At 42.9% G+C, this 14,515-nt stretch overlaps 1 protein-coding gene across 2 annotated transcripts in view; it reads left to right on the forward strand.

The window, feature by feature from the left end:
• The window catches only part of LOC124049363 (collagen alpha-1(XI) chain-like), a 37,045-nt gene that overhangs the window by 21,211 nt on the left and 1,319 nt on the right, over positions 1-14,515 (forward strand). For both annotated transcript variants that reach the window (XM_046370906.1, XM_046370897.1), the window contains exons 21-64: positions 211-264; positions 1,292-1,336; positions 1,428-1,481; positions 1,571-1,615; positions 1,709-1,762; positions 1,895-1,939; positions 2,269-2,322; positions 2,627-2,671; positions 2,841-3,002; positions 3,114-3,167; positions 3,267-3,320; positions 3,399-3,443; positions 4,502-4,555; positions 4,699-4,743; positions 4,832-4,885; positions 5,122-5,175; positions 5,299-5,352; positions 5,457-5,564; positions 5,666-5,755; positions 5,852-5,905; positions 6,225-6,332; positions 6,545-6,652; positions 6,741-6,794; positions 6,884-6,937; positions 7,449-7,556; positions 7,671-7,724; positions 7,831-7,884; positions 7,978-8,031; positions 8,125-8,178; positions 8,330-8,437; positions 8,720-8,773; positions 9,683-9,736; positions 9,823-9,876; positions 10,112-10,165; positions 10,249-10,356; positions 10,463-10,516; positions 10,762-10,815; positions 10,900-11,007; positions 11,651-11,704; positions 11,812-11,847; positions 11,935-11,988; positions 12,111-12,450; positions 12,671-12,783; positions 12,972-13,040. In XM_046370906.1, coding sequence (XP_046226862.1) covers positions 211-264; positions 1,292-1,336; positions 1,428-1,481; positions 1,571-1,615; positions 1,709-1,762; positions 1,895-1,939; positions 2,269-2,322; positions 2,627-2,671; positions 2,841-3,002; positions 3,114-3,167; positions 3,267-3,320; positions 3,399-3,443; positions 4,502-4,555; positions 4,699-4,743; positions 4,832-4,885; positions 5,122-5,175; positions 5,299-5,352; positions 5,457-5,564; positions 5,666-5,755; positions 5,852-5,905; positions 6,225-6,332; positions 6,545-6,652; positions 6,741-6,794; positions 6,884-6,937; positions 7,449-7,556; positions 7,671-7,724; positions 7,831-7,884; positions 7,978-8,031; positions 8,125-8,178; positions 8,330-8,437; positions 8,720-8,773; positions 9,683-9,736; positions 9,823-9,876; positions 10,112-10,165; positions 10,249-10,356; positions 10,463-10,516; positions 10,762-10,815; positions 10,900-11,007; positions 11,651-11,704; positions 11,812-11,847; positions 11,935-11,988; positions 12,111-12,450; positions 12,671-12,783; positions 12,972-13,040 — 3,186 coding nt within the window. The remainder of the gene's footprint in view (positions 1-210; positions 265-1,291; positions 1,337-1,427; positions 1,482-1,570; positions 1,616-1,708; positions 1,763-1,894; positions 1,940-2,268; positions 2,323-2,626; positions 2,672-2,840; positions 3,003-3,113; positions 3,168-3,266; positions 3,321-3,398; positions 3,444-4,501; positions 4,556-4,698; positions 4,744-4,831; positions 4,886-5,121; positions 5,176-5,298; positions 5,353-5,456; positions 5,565-5,665; positions 5,756-5,851; positions 5,906-6,224; positions 6,333-6,544; positions 6,653-6,740; positions 6,795-6,883; positions 6,938-7,448; positions 7,557-7,670; positions 7,725-7,830; positions 7,885-7,977; positions 8,032-8,124; positions 8,179-8,329; positions 8,438-8,719; positions 8,774-9,682; positions 9,737-9,822; positions 9,877-10,111; positions 10,166-10,248; positions 10,357-10,462; positions 10,517-10,761; positions 10,816-10,899; positions 11,008-11,650; positions 11,705-11,811; positions 11,848-11,934; positions 11,989-12,110; positions 12,451-12,670; positions 12,784-12,971; positions 13,041-14,515) is intronic.

Here is a 14,515-nt window from a genome sequence, read left to right on the forward strand (position 1 = left end):
TCGTATATTAACATAATGGATTCCCTTGCCCCTCATAATAACCCTTAAACCAAGCTTTGATCCTTAAACAACCCTTTGAAGAAGTCAGATTTTGAAAAAGTGTCCTCATTCGGGTCAAAACGGTCCTTACAAAAATGGAAGTGGAAGCGCACACACTTCCATTTGCAGGCATTTATATCCCATTACATGTTAATGTGTTCTGTTTCTCAGGGTTCCAGGGGTCTGAATGGTCCCAGAGGTCGTCCTGGTCCCCCAGGCCAGTCTGTGAGTGTCAGATTTACACTTTGTGTAATGATCTGCGTAAACACACCACATTTACAGTCACACACATTAATCTCTACCCTTGGCAAGTAAAAGACATTAGATACCAGTAATTATCCGACTATCTCTCCTTCGTGTTGCAGCTAAAATAAACTTCTTCTCACCACCAACTTATATTCAGCTGTGGTTTCATATCAGATGATGCCACACAATAAAGCCTAATTGTGATGTAACCAAAGTTCTCCATTTGTAAACCAGACGTTATGTAATTCTTATCTCATCTGAGAAAAGGTCTCCTTGCCAAATGCAACAATACATCCCCAGACGCCTCAAACATTTTCTTTCTGGTTGGGCTAACATTGTGTTTTCACTTGTAGAAACACAAGTTAACACTTGTATTCATCTGATAGCATGGGGGGAGCACTATTCGCTTTTTAAAATACACATGTAGGCTTTGATTTGATTAATTAAGCATTAAATGCCTCAAGCAATGAGATGGCAGAGCCTGAACCAACAGAGTAGCAGATAATTTCCTGTTTTATTTATTTGTTGTCTCAGGAGGCTCATGTAACAAGCCTAAAGAAAATGTAAAAATTAAAGGTAGTAGGCAGTGCATCATCCTTGTAAATGTTCTTTGGTCAGGCAGGAAAAGTAAATTTATATTTGGAAGAGAGGATTCAAGTGACAGCCAGAAGAAAAACCCTACAGGGGAATTATTATTATTATTATTATTATTATTATTATTATTATTATTATTATTATTATTATTATTATTATTAATAATAATAATAATAATAATAATAATAATAATAATAATAATAATAATAATAATATATAGAGCAAACTCCAGGTGTGAGTGTGCATGAGATACGTGAATGAGATCAGGGCTTTCCTGAGAAAGAACATTTAAAAGGTTCTCCAGTTAAGAAGCTCTCAAATATCTTCCGTTTTCCAAGATGTTTTGATATGGAGGCCACCTGAGTGCACTCGAAGACACTTCCATTAACTGTCCTCCTTTCTGTGCTCACAGGGAATTCGAGGAATTGATGGGGTTCAAGGTTCAAAAGGAAATATAGTGAGTATAATCAGTCTGATTTAAATATATATATATATATATATATATATATATATATATTTCCCTTGACATCGTTTCCTGTTTGTACCAGGGATCCCCAGGAGACGTCGGAGCACCTGGACAACAAGGCAACCCTGGAATCCTGGTACGAGCAGAGAACAGACACTCACAAACGTGACTCTAATGTAAAATAAGAAAATAAAGAGAAGTGCTAACGCTCCATGTCTCCTTCAGGGTTTTCCTGGCCCTCAGGGGTTAGTGGGGCTGCCAGGAGAGAAGGTAAGACAGCTGCAGTTGGATTTACACTTTGGAGAGAAGGAGTTGTGACTGACTGAAGGAGCTGTGACTGACTGACTGACCTTTGTCCCATAGGGGCCTCAAGGGAAGAAAGGGATGCAGGGCTTACCTGGAAACGACGGACCCCCAGTAAGTTCATGTGTGTTTGTGTCCATGTGTGTCTGAAGGCTCCTAATGACATAATTCAATACCTTCTCTCTAATGCTAGTCTTAACATCAGAGCTAACTGCCTAACTGCAGTTATTGTCCTCTTGTCAATAGGGTCACCCTGGAAGAGAAGGTACACCAGGGGAAAAAGGACTGCCGGTAAGTCTAATGCGGCCATATTCTGTTTGTGTTTTTATGGTCAGCTGAAAGGTGTCATGGAGTAGTGTGACATTTCAGGAAGTATGCTTAATCAGTGCTCCCAGCTTCTTGGAAAATAAAAAAACAAAAAACAGTTGTCATGGTACCTGTTTACCCCTGTGTCCAGGCTTTGTTCTTAGCTAACCTAACAAGATGCTGGCTGTGGCATCATCAGTGGAGAGACATGAGAGTGGTATCAATCCTCTCATGTAACTCGCAGCAAGAAAACAAATAAGCATATTCCCCAAAATGTCAGGCTGTTCATTTAATGCATGTGTCTTAATTTGCAGGGTCCTCTAGGAGTGCAGGGGCCTGTTGGATACCCTGGACAACGAGGAGTCAAGGTAGTTAATGCTGATGTGAAATATTCCTTGCTAATGAGTAAAAGCATCGTGACTCTTTAGCTTTAGTGATCCCCTGCCATTAACACCACTTTTGAATGAAATTTTGTCCATCTGATAATGAAACTGTATTACCATCCCACCCAGCCAACGTCTAAAATCAATTAAGCTGCCAGCAGTCTTGTTCAGCTGCAAAGCTAACTGATATGCTTACACCTCGTGAAGATGTCACAAAGTTATATTATATGATGTGTTTTCTGTTTTCTTGTTGACTTTCACTTAATTTTTTTCCTCCCCTGTTTGACAGGGAGCAGATGGAATCAGAGGATTAAAGGGAAGCAAAGGCGAAAAGGTGAGAGACAGAAAGGTGGGGAAGTCTGTGCACGTTCAGGATGTTTCATTCCCTGGAAACAACACATGACCTGCTCAGATCAGCTACAGTGTGGATGCTGTTGTTCACTTCCATCTCTGACTTTATGTTGTCTGTTTAACTGTCATGCTGTCTCTTCCAATTCATGCAGGGAGAGGATGGGTTTCCAGGGGCCAAAGGGGAGATGGGAGCGAAGGGGGACGTTGGTGACAACGGAGCTCCAGGAGGCCGAGGAGAAGATGGGCCTGAGGGGCACAAAGGCCAGATGGGTCCTCAAGGAGAGCCTGGCCCTCTCGGTACTCCTGGAGAGAAGGTGCTTTCTAAGTCAACATGTGAAGAAATATCAGTAACTATTGGGAAGTCATTTTGCACTAAACACTCATACAAGATGAGTGAAGACTTACATTGTCTCTCTTTGTTTTAGGGGAAACTGGGAGTTCCTGGGCTGCCGGGATATCAAGGGCGACAGGGGCCGAAGGTAAAATGATCAGTGATTGACTGAATGAATGTGAACACGTTACAGATGTAGTAGATATTGTTTATACAAAGTCAACGGGTGTTCCTTCCTCCTCCCCAGGGTTCTGATGGATTTCCTGGTGTACTGGGAGCTGTAGGAGAGAAAGGGAAGAAAGTGAGTAGACTGTTTAAAATAATATTAATATCTCATAATATCAGCCATTAATGTCCTTTCCCTTGTGGCTTTACCCAGGGTCCTGCAGGACAACCAGGAAGTGCAGGGCAGAGGGGTCCAAATGTGAGTGCTGTGTCCCAAAACCTTCTGTAGTTCAGTAGGTGAAGAACAGTGTAGCAAGTGAGATTTTTTTCAAAAGCCAGCCACATGCTAATGTTCTGAGTTGCTTGAATGCATTTTGAAAACCAGGTGAGTCAGATGACCAGGAATAGAGAGCCGCACTCTCTTTTCCATTAGCTTTTGTTTTCTTGTACTTGGTATTTCTCAGTTAAAGTTAAAATGTTTTTACTGTTCATATTGTGATCACCTTTGCACTGATAGGTAAAATATAAGCATGACGACTGGTTTATTAGCATTCAGCTGCAGCTTCCTTTAGGCTTTGACTGTAAACTACAGACTTGGATTGCTGGATTTTGTATGCTGTTGTTAAACTCTGCTTGTCATTTTGTTGGATCTTGATTAAAATGATGTAGTGTTCAAATTAAAATACCCATTTAGAATTGGTATGAATAGAACCTTAGTACACTTGCTCAGTTTGAGAGTCCTCCTCAAAAAAAAAATAATCTGAGGTTTAATAGAAGCAAGCAGACATATCTTCTGAAAATACATTCAGACCAATTGAAATTAATGGAGAGTGCCTCCTCAAGCCAGTGTTTCTCCTGCTTAATAATAAATAAATAAGCACATTTCTGTGCAACTGTTATTGTATATTAAGTGTACAGATAGGAGCTTCTTGCATGTCTGCGTAACGTAAATAATAAAAATCATTGCAATTTATATTCTTATTCCTCTAAGGCATTTTCTCCCATTTTTGAATAAAACAGTAGTCCTATGGGCCCAAAGACTAAATATAGTATGACAAGAAAAACTTTATGGTTTGACCGATTTTCAAAATTTGTTTGTGCTTAAGCGAGCACACAGAACACTTCCACCAAACGAAATTCAAAATTTCAGTCATGGGCGGATCTCTGAGTCATCACTGTGTTCACTGAACCACTAACCTAACAAGTTCACAAGTTGCAGAGAGTCACTACCTACTGACCTGGACGCCTTCTGTCCCCGGTCAGTAAAAGTTCATGGCTGTCCTGGATTTGGTCTCACTCATGTTTCTTCTGTGACAGGGCGCACGAGGTGCCAGAGGGGCAAAAGGACCAACAGGGAAACCAGGTGAAAAGGTCAGCTCCTCTCAGCCAATAGCAACACCTCAGCAGTCATTGTTGACGGATGAATTCACTTACATTATTAGCTGTGCTTGACCAGTTTCTGTCCTTCACTGCGTCTATTTTCTTTCTCCCTCTTAATTTTTTTTTTTTTTTAGGGTGCCTCGGGACAAGATGGGCCCCCAGGATCTTCTGGAGAGAGGGTAAGAGGAACTCTGTTGATATTTATGTTATTAATAAATGGATGAGTTGTTTGATTGCCTGTTACACCGAATGACTATGTTTTTGTAGGGACCTCAAGGGCCGCAAGGAAGGAATGGAGAGCCAGGACCTAAAGGATCAAGTGTGAGTTGTGACAAAATCTGTTCTGTGCAATCGGGAACGAACTTCTTCTGATTGAAAATGCACTGGAAAGAAATCCTCTTTTGACAGTTCAGTGAATGAAATGCCAGCAAGGTGAAATGTAAAAATTCTACTCATGATTAGTGAGACCTTTTTTTGACCTTCATCTTTAACTTTCAACAACTCCCATTCATTACTTACTTTGGTCTTGGTGTATGTGTGTATGTGTGTGTGTGTAGGGTCCTGCTGGGAAGGACGGACTTCCAGGTCACCCGGGTCAAAGAGGAGAGCCGGTGAGTGAGGTCATATTCGTAAGAGGTCGTCAGTTTCTGCATACTGTCTTTGAGAAATAGTCTTCACCACACGCACAGGCACACAAGAATATGTTTTCTATTCATCTTTTTCTGTGACTGCAGGGGTTCCAAGGAAAGACGGGACCTCCGGGACCTGCAGGTGTTGTGGGGCCACAGGTGAGCTCAACAATGTGAATCACTTCTGTTGTATATTTCTCCTGCCTTGTGCTTCATGTCTGCATTAACAAGTCTAACAAGTGACCCAATCACTTGTTCTCCAGGGAAAATCGGGTGAGCCCGGACCAACAGGGGACCGCGGTCACCCGGGGGCACCAGGTGTACCTGGTGAGCATGGTTTACCTGGGGCTGCTGGGAAGGAAGGTGGAAAGGTGAGTCCACACAGTCACTCACACATAAACTCTGATCATCATCATCATTGTCGTCACAGAGTCATCATTTATGTTTTGATTCTGCAATGGATCTTTCTCAGGGTGATCCTGGTTTACCTGGGACATCTGGAAAGATCGGCCCTCCAGGACTGAAAGGGTTTAGGGGTAGCAGAGGGGCCCCTGGAGTCATGGTAACACATACACTACACTCTATACAAACTACCTGATTCCTTAATCTTATGAAATTATATGAGCTACACAGTGCAAACCATGTGTTAACTTTCCAGGGGCCTCCTGGTTTGAAAGGAGGATCAGGACCTACGGGATCCCCAGGAATCATAGTGAGTTACATACATCACTTTTCTTCAGGATGCCTTTGAAATCGGGTTAAATGTTTGTAAAAAGAAAGCGTCTTCAGCTGTTATGTTTTCCATGCTTTCATTATTTTACACATCTGGTATCAAGCCCAGCGAGACCACAATCAAATGATTTCCACTTAACAAATTCTCATTAAAAACAACAATTTTATGTTATGATTGACACCAGTATCAAACACAATGGTGATTCTGACAGTTTTTATGCATATATTTTAGCTTCATGTGGCTCAAAATGTGCTTTTAATTGCCAAGAAGTTCAAGGATCACCATGTCCTTTCTGCAGGGACCAACAGGTGAGAGGGGCCCTCCAGGACCAGCAGGTGCCATCGGACAGCCAGGTCGGGCTGGAGCAGTTGGAGGAGCTGGACCAATGGGAGAGAAGGGCGAGCCTGTAATTACATCTATCTAACGTCTACATTTTATTCAAATTACCATAGTTAGTGACTTTTGTTTAGATTTCCTTTATTTTGTTTTTGCTGTTGGAAAGAAAACCATATAGGAATACATCCAGTTTGATGAGGTGCTTTTTTAATGTCTGTGTTTGTGTATTTAGCTTGAATGCACAATAACAGGTCATAATAATATGATGTGTTCGTCTTTCAGGGAGAGAAGGGACCAATTGGACCAGCAGGTCAGGATGGAGAACAGGGATCTGTGGGGATGCCTGGAGCTACGGGCCCCATAGGACTTCCAGGAGACGACGGGGATAAGGTAAACTATGTGTGTCTTTGAGTCAGAGTGTGTGTGTGTTTCAGTACTGTGGCCATAAAGTTTTTGTCTCTTCTGTGTGTGTCCACAGGGAGAACAGGGAGAACCTGGGCAGAAAGGCAGCAAAGGAGACAAAGGGGAAGCAGTGAGTCTGGGGCTAGAGGACTACATGAACATGGACTGTACTCTCTAACCAGAGTAGATCTGATCATGTCTGTCTCTCTCTCTTTACAGGGCCCCCCAGGCCCCACTGGAATTCAAGGACTAGTTGGTCAGCCAGGACCTCCGGTGATTCTGCTCTTCTCTTTGTATTCTCTCTGGTGTTGTTCGATGTCTTAAGAACTAAAATCTCACTCTGTCACAACTATGATGTTTGTGAATCCCCAAACTCCCACAGGTTAAAATTTGTTAGATTAGGAAAACCTAGACAGATGCTGTTTTTCACGCTCAATGTCTGGCTTTAATGACTAAGGTGCACTTTGTTGAAACTGGACAGGACTAGGCTAGCCATTAACCCTTGTTTTTTCATCTTTGTGTTAAGCTAACCGACTGTGGGACATTTAGCTTCATTCTTACCTCACGGGAACAAGAGTGATATCAAACTTCTCATGCAACTCTCACCATGAAAGCTAATGAGTGCATTTAAGCTGTGACTTCAACTTAATTGACCTTAAGCTGCTCCAACCAATGAAAACATTTTAACCTTCCTGCTTTTCCGTCAGTTATAACAAATACTACCATTTCATCATCACTTAAAAGTCATAAACACACTCACTCCCCTCTCTCCTGTGTGCCCCAGGGTATAGATGGACTGATGGGTCCCCGGGGTCAGCAAGGTATGTATGGACCTAAAGGAGATGAGGGACCCCGCGGCTTCAAGGGCTCTCAAGGACCAATAGGATTACAGGTGAGATTTGTACAGCAGTCAGGGTGCAGATCATTGAAGTGATGTCTTCTGGATAGTTGACATGAACTTGGAGCTTTTCACTTTAATCCTCTAAATCTCTGTGTGTTTTCTAAGGGCATGCCCGGCCTGCCAGGAGAGAAAGGTGAGAGCGGACACGTGGGACTAATGGTAAGCTTATGTCCTGTTTAAAGACCTGTCCCTTATTTAGATCACATTTTCCTTCATTTACACAATATGCTGATGTTATTTCTCCCACATTACTCAATGATTTTAGGGACCCCCTGGTCAACAAGGCCCCACTGGTCCACAGGGACCAGTTGGAGGACAGGTAAGTCTCACAATAATATTTATGCATCCTCATTTAGTTGAACAATTGTTTTGAACTATGAAAAAATACTCTGACCTCCCCTGTGTTGTGCAGGGTCCGAATGGTCGACCTGGAATGATCGGACAGCCGGGTGTTGTTGGGGAGAAGGTTAAGAAATTGACATATTTTGCATACATAATATATGAAACAAACAAGTAGTCTCTTTCTGGACTCTGACATACTAGTTTCTGTCTCTCTCAGGGAGAGGATGGTGAGGCAGGTGACCCTGGTCCAGTCGGTCTTTCAGGAAGGATAGTGAGTTTGTTTTCTTTGTCTGAGCTTAGCCACATTTTGATCAAAGACGTCTTCAAACTTCCTCGCTCCATGTACAGTTTTTAAGCTACTTTTGCTCTTCTCCTCTAGCATATCTCTGTTAACCACTCATTCTGCTCCTCTGATTCTTAAGGGGGAAAAAGGAGACCAAGGAGAGAAGGGAGATACAGGCCCTCCAGGAGCAGCTGGTCCTCCAGGAGCCAGGGGCCCCCCAGGAGAGGATGGAGCCAAGGGCAATGCTGTGAGAAACATACCAAAAACCACTCTTCACTACTGTACAGTACATTGTCATTATGCACTTAAACCTACATTATGCTTCATATTATTACTAAATATTATTGATGGAAGGACAGACACTTAGCAAAAGACAGACGTAAACCTAAGGAGCAATAAAGGACAAGAAAGCTCAAAGGACACATTTTGCTGGTAGATACTGCAATTTCCATTTGAAATTCACTTGAAATCCAAGGGCAGCCTGCCGCCTGATGCTGTAGTAGCTCAATCTCCTTCATTCTCTCTTCAGGGTCCTATAGGTGTCACCGGGGACCTCGGGCAGCAGGGAGAGGCTGGACCCAATGTGAGTGTCTGGGCTTTCTGTTTCCCTTCCTTTTTCTCTTCTTTGGTTGAATCCAAATGTCCACCTTGCTGGACTCACGGACTTCAGTTTTACACACTGTGACATGTTCACACTAATTATATCAAGTGTACTGTCGAGCAAGACTGTATGGCTATAAGTGGCTGATAGACAGGCCTGAAGACGACAGTACTAAAATGACTTGATTAACTCTGTAGTCCACACTTCTATATACGCTATATAGACAAAAGTATTGAGACACCTGATCATTACACCAACAGGGACCTTAATGACATCGTGGTCTAAATACATAAACAGCTTTGCAGCTATAACAACTTCCTCTCTTCTGGGAAAGAGTGTTTCATTTTTGCCCATTCATGCAAGACCATTTGTGAGGTCAGACCCTGATGGAACGGTCTGGCTCACAGTCTCTGTTCCAGTTCATCCCAAAGGTGTTGGATGGGGTTGAGGTCAGGACTCTGTGTGGGTCAGTCAAGTTCTTCCACACCAAACTCATCCAGCCATGTCTTTATGGAGCTTTGCTTTGTGCTCGGTCATGCTGGAATAGAAAAGGGCCTGTTGAAGCATAGCATTGTCCAAAATGTCTTGGTAGATTTCCCTTCACTGGAAGTAAGGGGCCGAGCCCAACCCCTGAAAACCAGCCCCATAGAGGTCTGTCTGGATAGTTTTGTCTATATGGTGTATTTCTATATCATGATGTGGTTAAATATTATTTTTGGCCTACATGATTGAAATAACGCAATTTAATGTTTTATTGAACTTCTTAATTATGTCTTTTAATTGTGTTAACATTTGCGCACTGCTGCAAATTCAGGATTAACGTTCAGCTTTATTTTCTGGAGCAAATTGAATGTAGTTTTGCTCATGTCACTATTTTCCTTGCCTCATCAGGGTGTGGATGGTCTGCCAGGGACTAAAGGAGACACAGGAGAGCCTGGGAAATCGGTGAGCTTATTCCTTCAACATCGTGCGCGATGACATTCTTTAGTTCATCAAGAGTTCATTCATTCAAGAGTTTCTTTATATTTCAGGGACCACCAGGAGCGACAGGAGAACCTGGACCACCTGGACCTCCTGGCCGAAGGGTTTGCGTGTTTTTGTGTTCATTTGTCCTGCATGCATCTCTTATGCACTCAATCCTCATTGCCTATTTCCTGTTTAAGTAAAAGATTAAAATCCGTCTCACTTGTTAGAATGAGATTGAACTTACTTTCCTTCATGTATTCTCATAGTGTGTGTGTGTGTGTGTGCATACGTGTGTGCATGAGCGCACTCATATGACAGATTCAGGTTAAAATGTTTTAAAATGCTGTTCTTCAGGGCCACTTGGGAAAACTGGGGAAGGAAGGAAAGGCAGGCCTGAAAGGAGTGAAGGTGAGCGTTAGGATCAACTCTTGAATAATAACATCTGACTGCTCACAGCTTCTGAAGGTCACCCTCGTCTCTGTCCGTTTCAGGGTGCTCCCGGTTTGGAGGGTCCCATAGGGAAGACAGGGCCCGTAGGTGCCCAGGGACATCCTGGGAAGCCTGGTCCTCAGGGTTTAAGAGGGATCCCAGGCCCTGCAGTAAGTCAGAGCGAAGAGTGAAGCAGTGGAAGTGAAGCATAAAAGATTCTGCAAAGATGGAAAAGATGGAGCTTTAATTATTTCTGTCTGTGTGTGTTTCTCTCAGGGTGAGCAGGGTTTAAATGGACCCCTTGGCCAGACAGGACCCCCAGGTCCCATGGTAAGATATCTGTCTATCTATCTATCTATCTATCTGTCTATCTGTCTGTCTATAGTATGACATTACGAGGGAAGAGAAGGATTTTATTGACAGTTTAAGGACAGTATGTTCAACAGATGCTGATTTCACATCCTTATCTTTTAAAATAGACGAGTTAAAGCAGTCACTGGGGTAAATAATTGAGATTTTATATGTATTTGCTACATTTCAAGTTGTTTGACCTCATCTTGACTTTGTTTTCTCAGGGTCCACCAGGATTACTGGGACTAAAGGGTGACCATGGAAAGAAGGGAGACAAGGTGCAAGCATACACACAAGTACACACATAAACATTCACTCTAACCTTGACTTTGACTCTGAGCTCATCTGTGACATCCCTGCAGGGTCACGGGGGTCTGATAGGTCTGATAGGCCCACCAGGAGACATTGGAGAGAAAGGAGACCGAGGACTGCCCGGAAACCAGGGACTACCGGGTCCAAAAGGAGATGAGGTGCTGAAAATATACACACACACACACACTCTGTATGGCCTGGGTGACCAACCAGGCAAACTGGGAAGCCTGCCCACAGGTTTACCTCGTGTTATTAAGTGAGCCCTGCCTTTATGGTAGGTGTATAACTATCTGCAAAATTCAGTTGGATGTGCTGTATACTGTAGTTTTGTTTTGGTAGGGGAGGAAACACTTAAAATAAAATGTATTTAATTACATTGCCGTAAAGAAATACATTAACACATTTAACACATGTACTCCTTATTACATAAACTGGTTTATGTAATATTGTGTATCACTAATTTGGTTTTGTATTTCTCCAATTTAACTAAAAAATCATGAACTTAAAACTTACTGTAGTCTCATCACATTAGAAGCTTTAGATAGTTTACAAGTTAACGTTCAGACTGAGGCCTGATTCCCATACAAGCACAATGCCCTGAGGAAAAGGAGTGGTCAGTGGATGCTCCTGATAGATCTTTTCAAGGGGATCCACAGCAGGTTAATCCATCTTGAAATGACAGGGCTGGCAATATTTTATTAATTTTCTAATTGTCATGTCATCCCATGAAAGGATAAAAAACCACCACCACTATTTGTTCTCTTTATCTGACAGTTTTGTTTCTTTTATGTTCAATATCAGGGCCCAGTTGGTCCACCAGGTCCCCCCGGCCCCCCTGGCCCCACGGGTCTGTCTGTAAGTATACAAGATAATCTTGACAGCATCATCATCATCACCATCGTTACCGTCAGGATCACTAGGACGTCCTTCATCTTACCTTGAACTCTTAACCTCTCCCACAGGGTGCTATTGGTACAAAGGGTTCTAAAGGAAACCAGGTAACTGTGATGCTCATTTTAGTCAGGACTACCATGTTGGAGCCTCATAACAACCTAAACTGATCCCTTTGCCCTGTGTGTATTTAGGGTCCCATCGGTCCCAGAGGAGACACTGGGCCAGCAGGACCTCCAGGACCACCTGTGAGTTTTGCTTATTGGAATTTCGCACAACTCGCATCATCATCTCATTAACTGACAATTAACAATAAAAAACTTCACTCATGTGTCCTGCTTTCCTCATCACCCGTTTCTCACGTCCTCAGGGATTGCCAGCAGTTGGGATGTCCCCTCTGCCAGATAGGGGACGGAGAAGGAGAACCTACACCGTGGTGGATGGTGCTGCACTTGAAGAAAAGGAGGAGGAGGAGGAGCAAGGGGACATGATAGATGGAGGCGAGGAGGAATGGATGCAGGGGGACCAGGCGGAGCAGGACAGCTGGATGAAGGAGAAGGAGAAGGAGGGCCAAGGCATGGAGGAGGTGTTTGCGTCTCTATCCTCTATGAAGGTAGAGGTGGAGGGTCTGCGTAACCCACAAGGGACGTACCACAGCCCCGCCCGCACCTGCAAGGAGCTCTGGCTCCTCCACCCAGAGCTACCCAACGGTACTTCATCAGTTTGTGTCTCCTCCTGTGTTTGTCACAGCTGCCTGCCTGCATGTCCAGAGTAATTTTATCTACCCATTTATGTGACTGTTTCTGCTTCTAATATCATCTGTGTATTTGTGATGTTTCTTCGTTTGCTGTCAACCTTTATATCGGCCTTGTGTGCTTTGACCCCTCCACTCTCCTCTCCCTTTTTCTGTATCTCTTTCACTCTCTCTAGGTGATTATTGGATAGATCCCAACCAGGGTTGCCATAGAGACTCCTTCAAGGTTTTTTGTAACTTCACCGCACAAGGAGAGACATGTCTATACCCTGACAAGAAGTTCCAGTCGGTTAGTTTTCTCTCATAAACACACAGACGCACACACAAACGCTTTTGTGAGTGTTTGACAAGTATTTGTTCGAAGCTAACAGGACCCTTTGTCAAAAGCTGAATGGCCTCTCAGAAAGAGATTAAACATTATTTAGTCATCATCTGTGTGTTGATTAAGAACTTGTTTGTTTGTTTGTTTACTATCAGGTGAAGTTAGCAGCTTGGAAAGGAGAAAAGCCTGGCACCTGGTACAGCAATTTCAGGAAAGGAAAACAGGTATTATGTGATAATTATACACACTGTCAGTGTGTGCCAGTGTGTGTTTCCATGCAACACTTTCTTGGAAAACAATTTCAATAGTGAAATAGTTCAATTACATTTATACACATGTCTGTCTGGACATAATTGTGGGACATATTGGGTTGAATGCTAATTAGCAGCTATAAAAGGCATCTGACACTTCAGTGAGTTTTCAGAGAATTTGACAGGTGGTGTTTTTCAACTTCACTACTCGGTGTCAATAAAGACCAAACCATCAGATGAACTAATGTTAAACTTTTGGCTGCAGTCAGATCATATTAGTGATGAACAAACCGGAGGTGCAGTAGCTGCTACGTGGACTAAAGTTTTCTACCCGACTAACAAGCTTCAGCCACTTTTGTAATGCAGATTTCTGGTTGGTGAAAGTCATACTTTTTGCCTTCCTTGCTTTCTCTAATGATGACTGACAAAGGGTACATTTATGGTAGGAGTAACACTCCCATCCACCACAGCAGAGACTGGAGGCTTTCCTTTTGGTGGTTGGTGGCATCCAGCTTGGTTATGTTTTCTGTCAACAAGGACAGTGAGCTGGTGAGGCTTCATGTCCTTGTTGCTGCCAAAAAGTGTAAGTGCTTGTTGGGTGAGCAGTACAAATTACCATGGTCATGGCAAGTAAAACAGAACAAGGGGCCGGCAGTTCGCACCAGAACCTTGAACAGGCAACATGTTATTTGAAGAGTGGAGATAAAATGAAAGTCTGCTTGTGAAGATGGTGAGGCAGTCTGCAGTCCAGATCTCTCCCAGGGCTTATACCACAACTGCGGAGGCTGCAAGATACTCTTGGTGAGTTTTGGCAAGGAGTTGTGTGTGAGGGTGGCTCTGTGCGAGGAGTGGATCAGAAATATGTTGCTCCAGCAAAGATACTGCTGTGGGCTGAAGGAGGACAGGTGGTGGTCTGTTCTTGGCTTTATAAGCTTTAAAAATATTTTTAAAATGAAAGTCAAGTGTCGCTGTTTTGAAAAAGATGCCCTCATGAAGAAAACTGCATGGAGTAACACCGGTTGACAGCAAAACTAACCAACAGGTGACAATTTGGTTAACATGTTCATGATTTGGGGAGTTGATAACAACTGCTCACTGGCCCTAAGACTTGCATGATGCAACACTGTGATACAACACAGTGTTGCTGCCTCATGTATGTGTATGAGGCAGGCAGGAACAGTTCAGTGATTTGTTGGTTATCACACATAAGCTCACAGACATGGGTAGCAAGTTCAAACAGAAGTAAAAAGCAAAAATAGACTCAATAATTTGTAATAACTTTATGATGATTTTTTTATTTTGTTTATGATCAATTTTGTGCCCATACACCTTTTGCCACATTAATTCGACAGAGTCAGAACATTGCTGGTTTAGAGTAATAAAATTTGGTAGTGATAATCTGCTACTGAATCTGTTTTCCTGTTGTAAGTATTAGTTTGAATGTACAC

Source organism: Scatophagus argus, chromosome 2, assembly GCF_020382885.2.
Source record: "Scatophagus argus isolate fScaArg1 chromosome 2, fScaArg1.pri, whole genome shotgun sequence".
In the NCBI taxonomy this organism is placed as follows: Eukaryota; Metazoa; Chordata; class Actinopteri; family Scatophagidae; genus Scatophagus; species Scatophagus argus.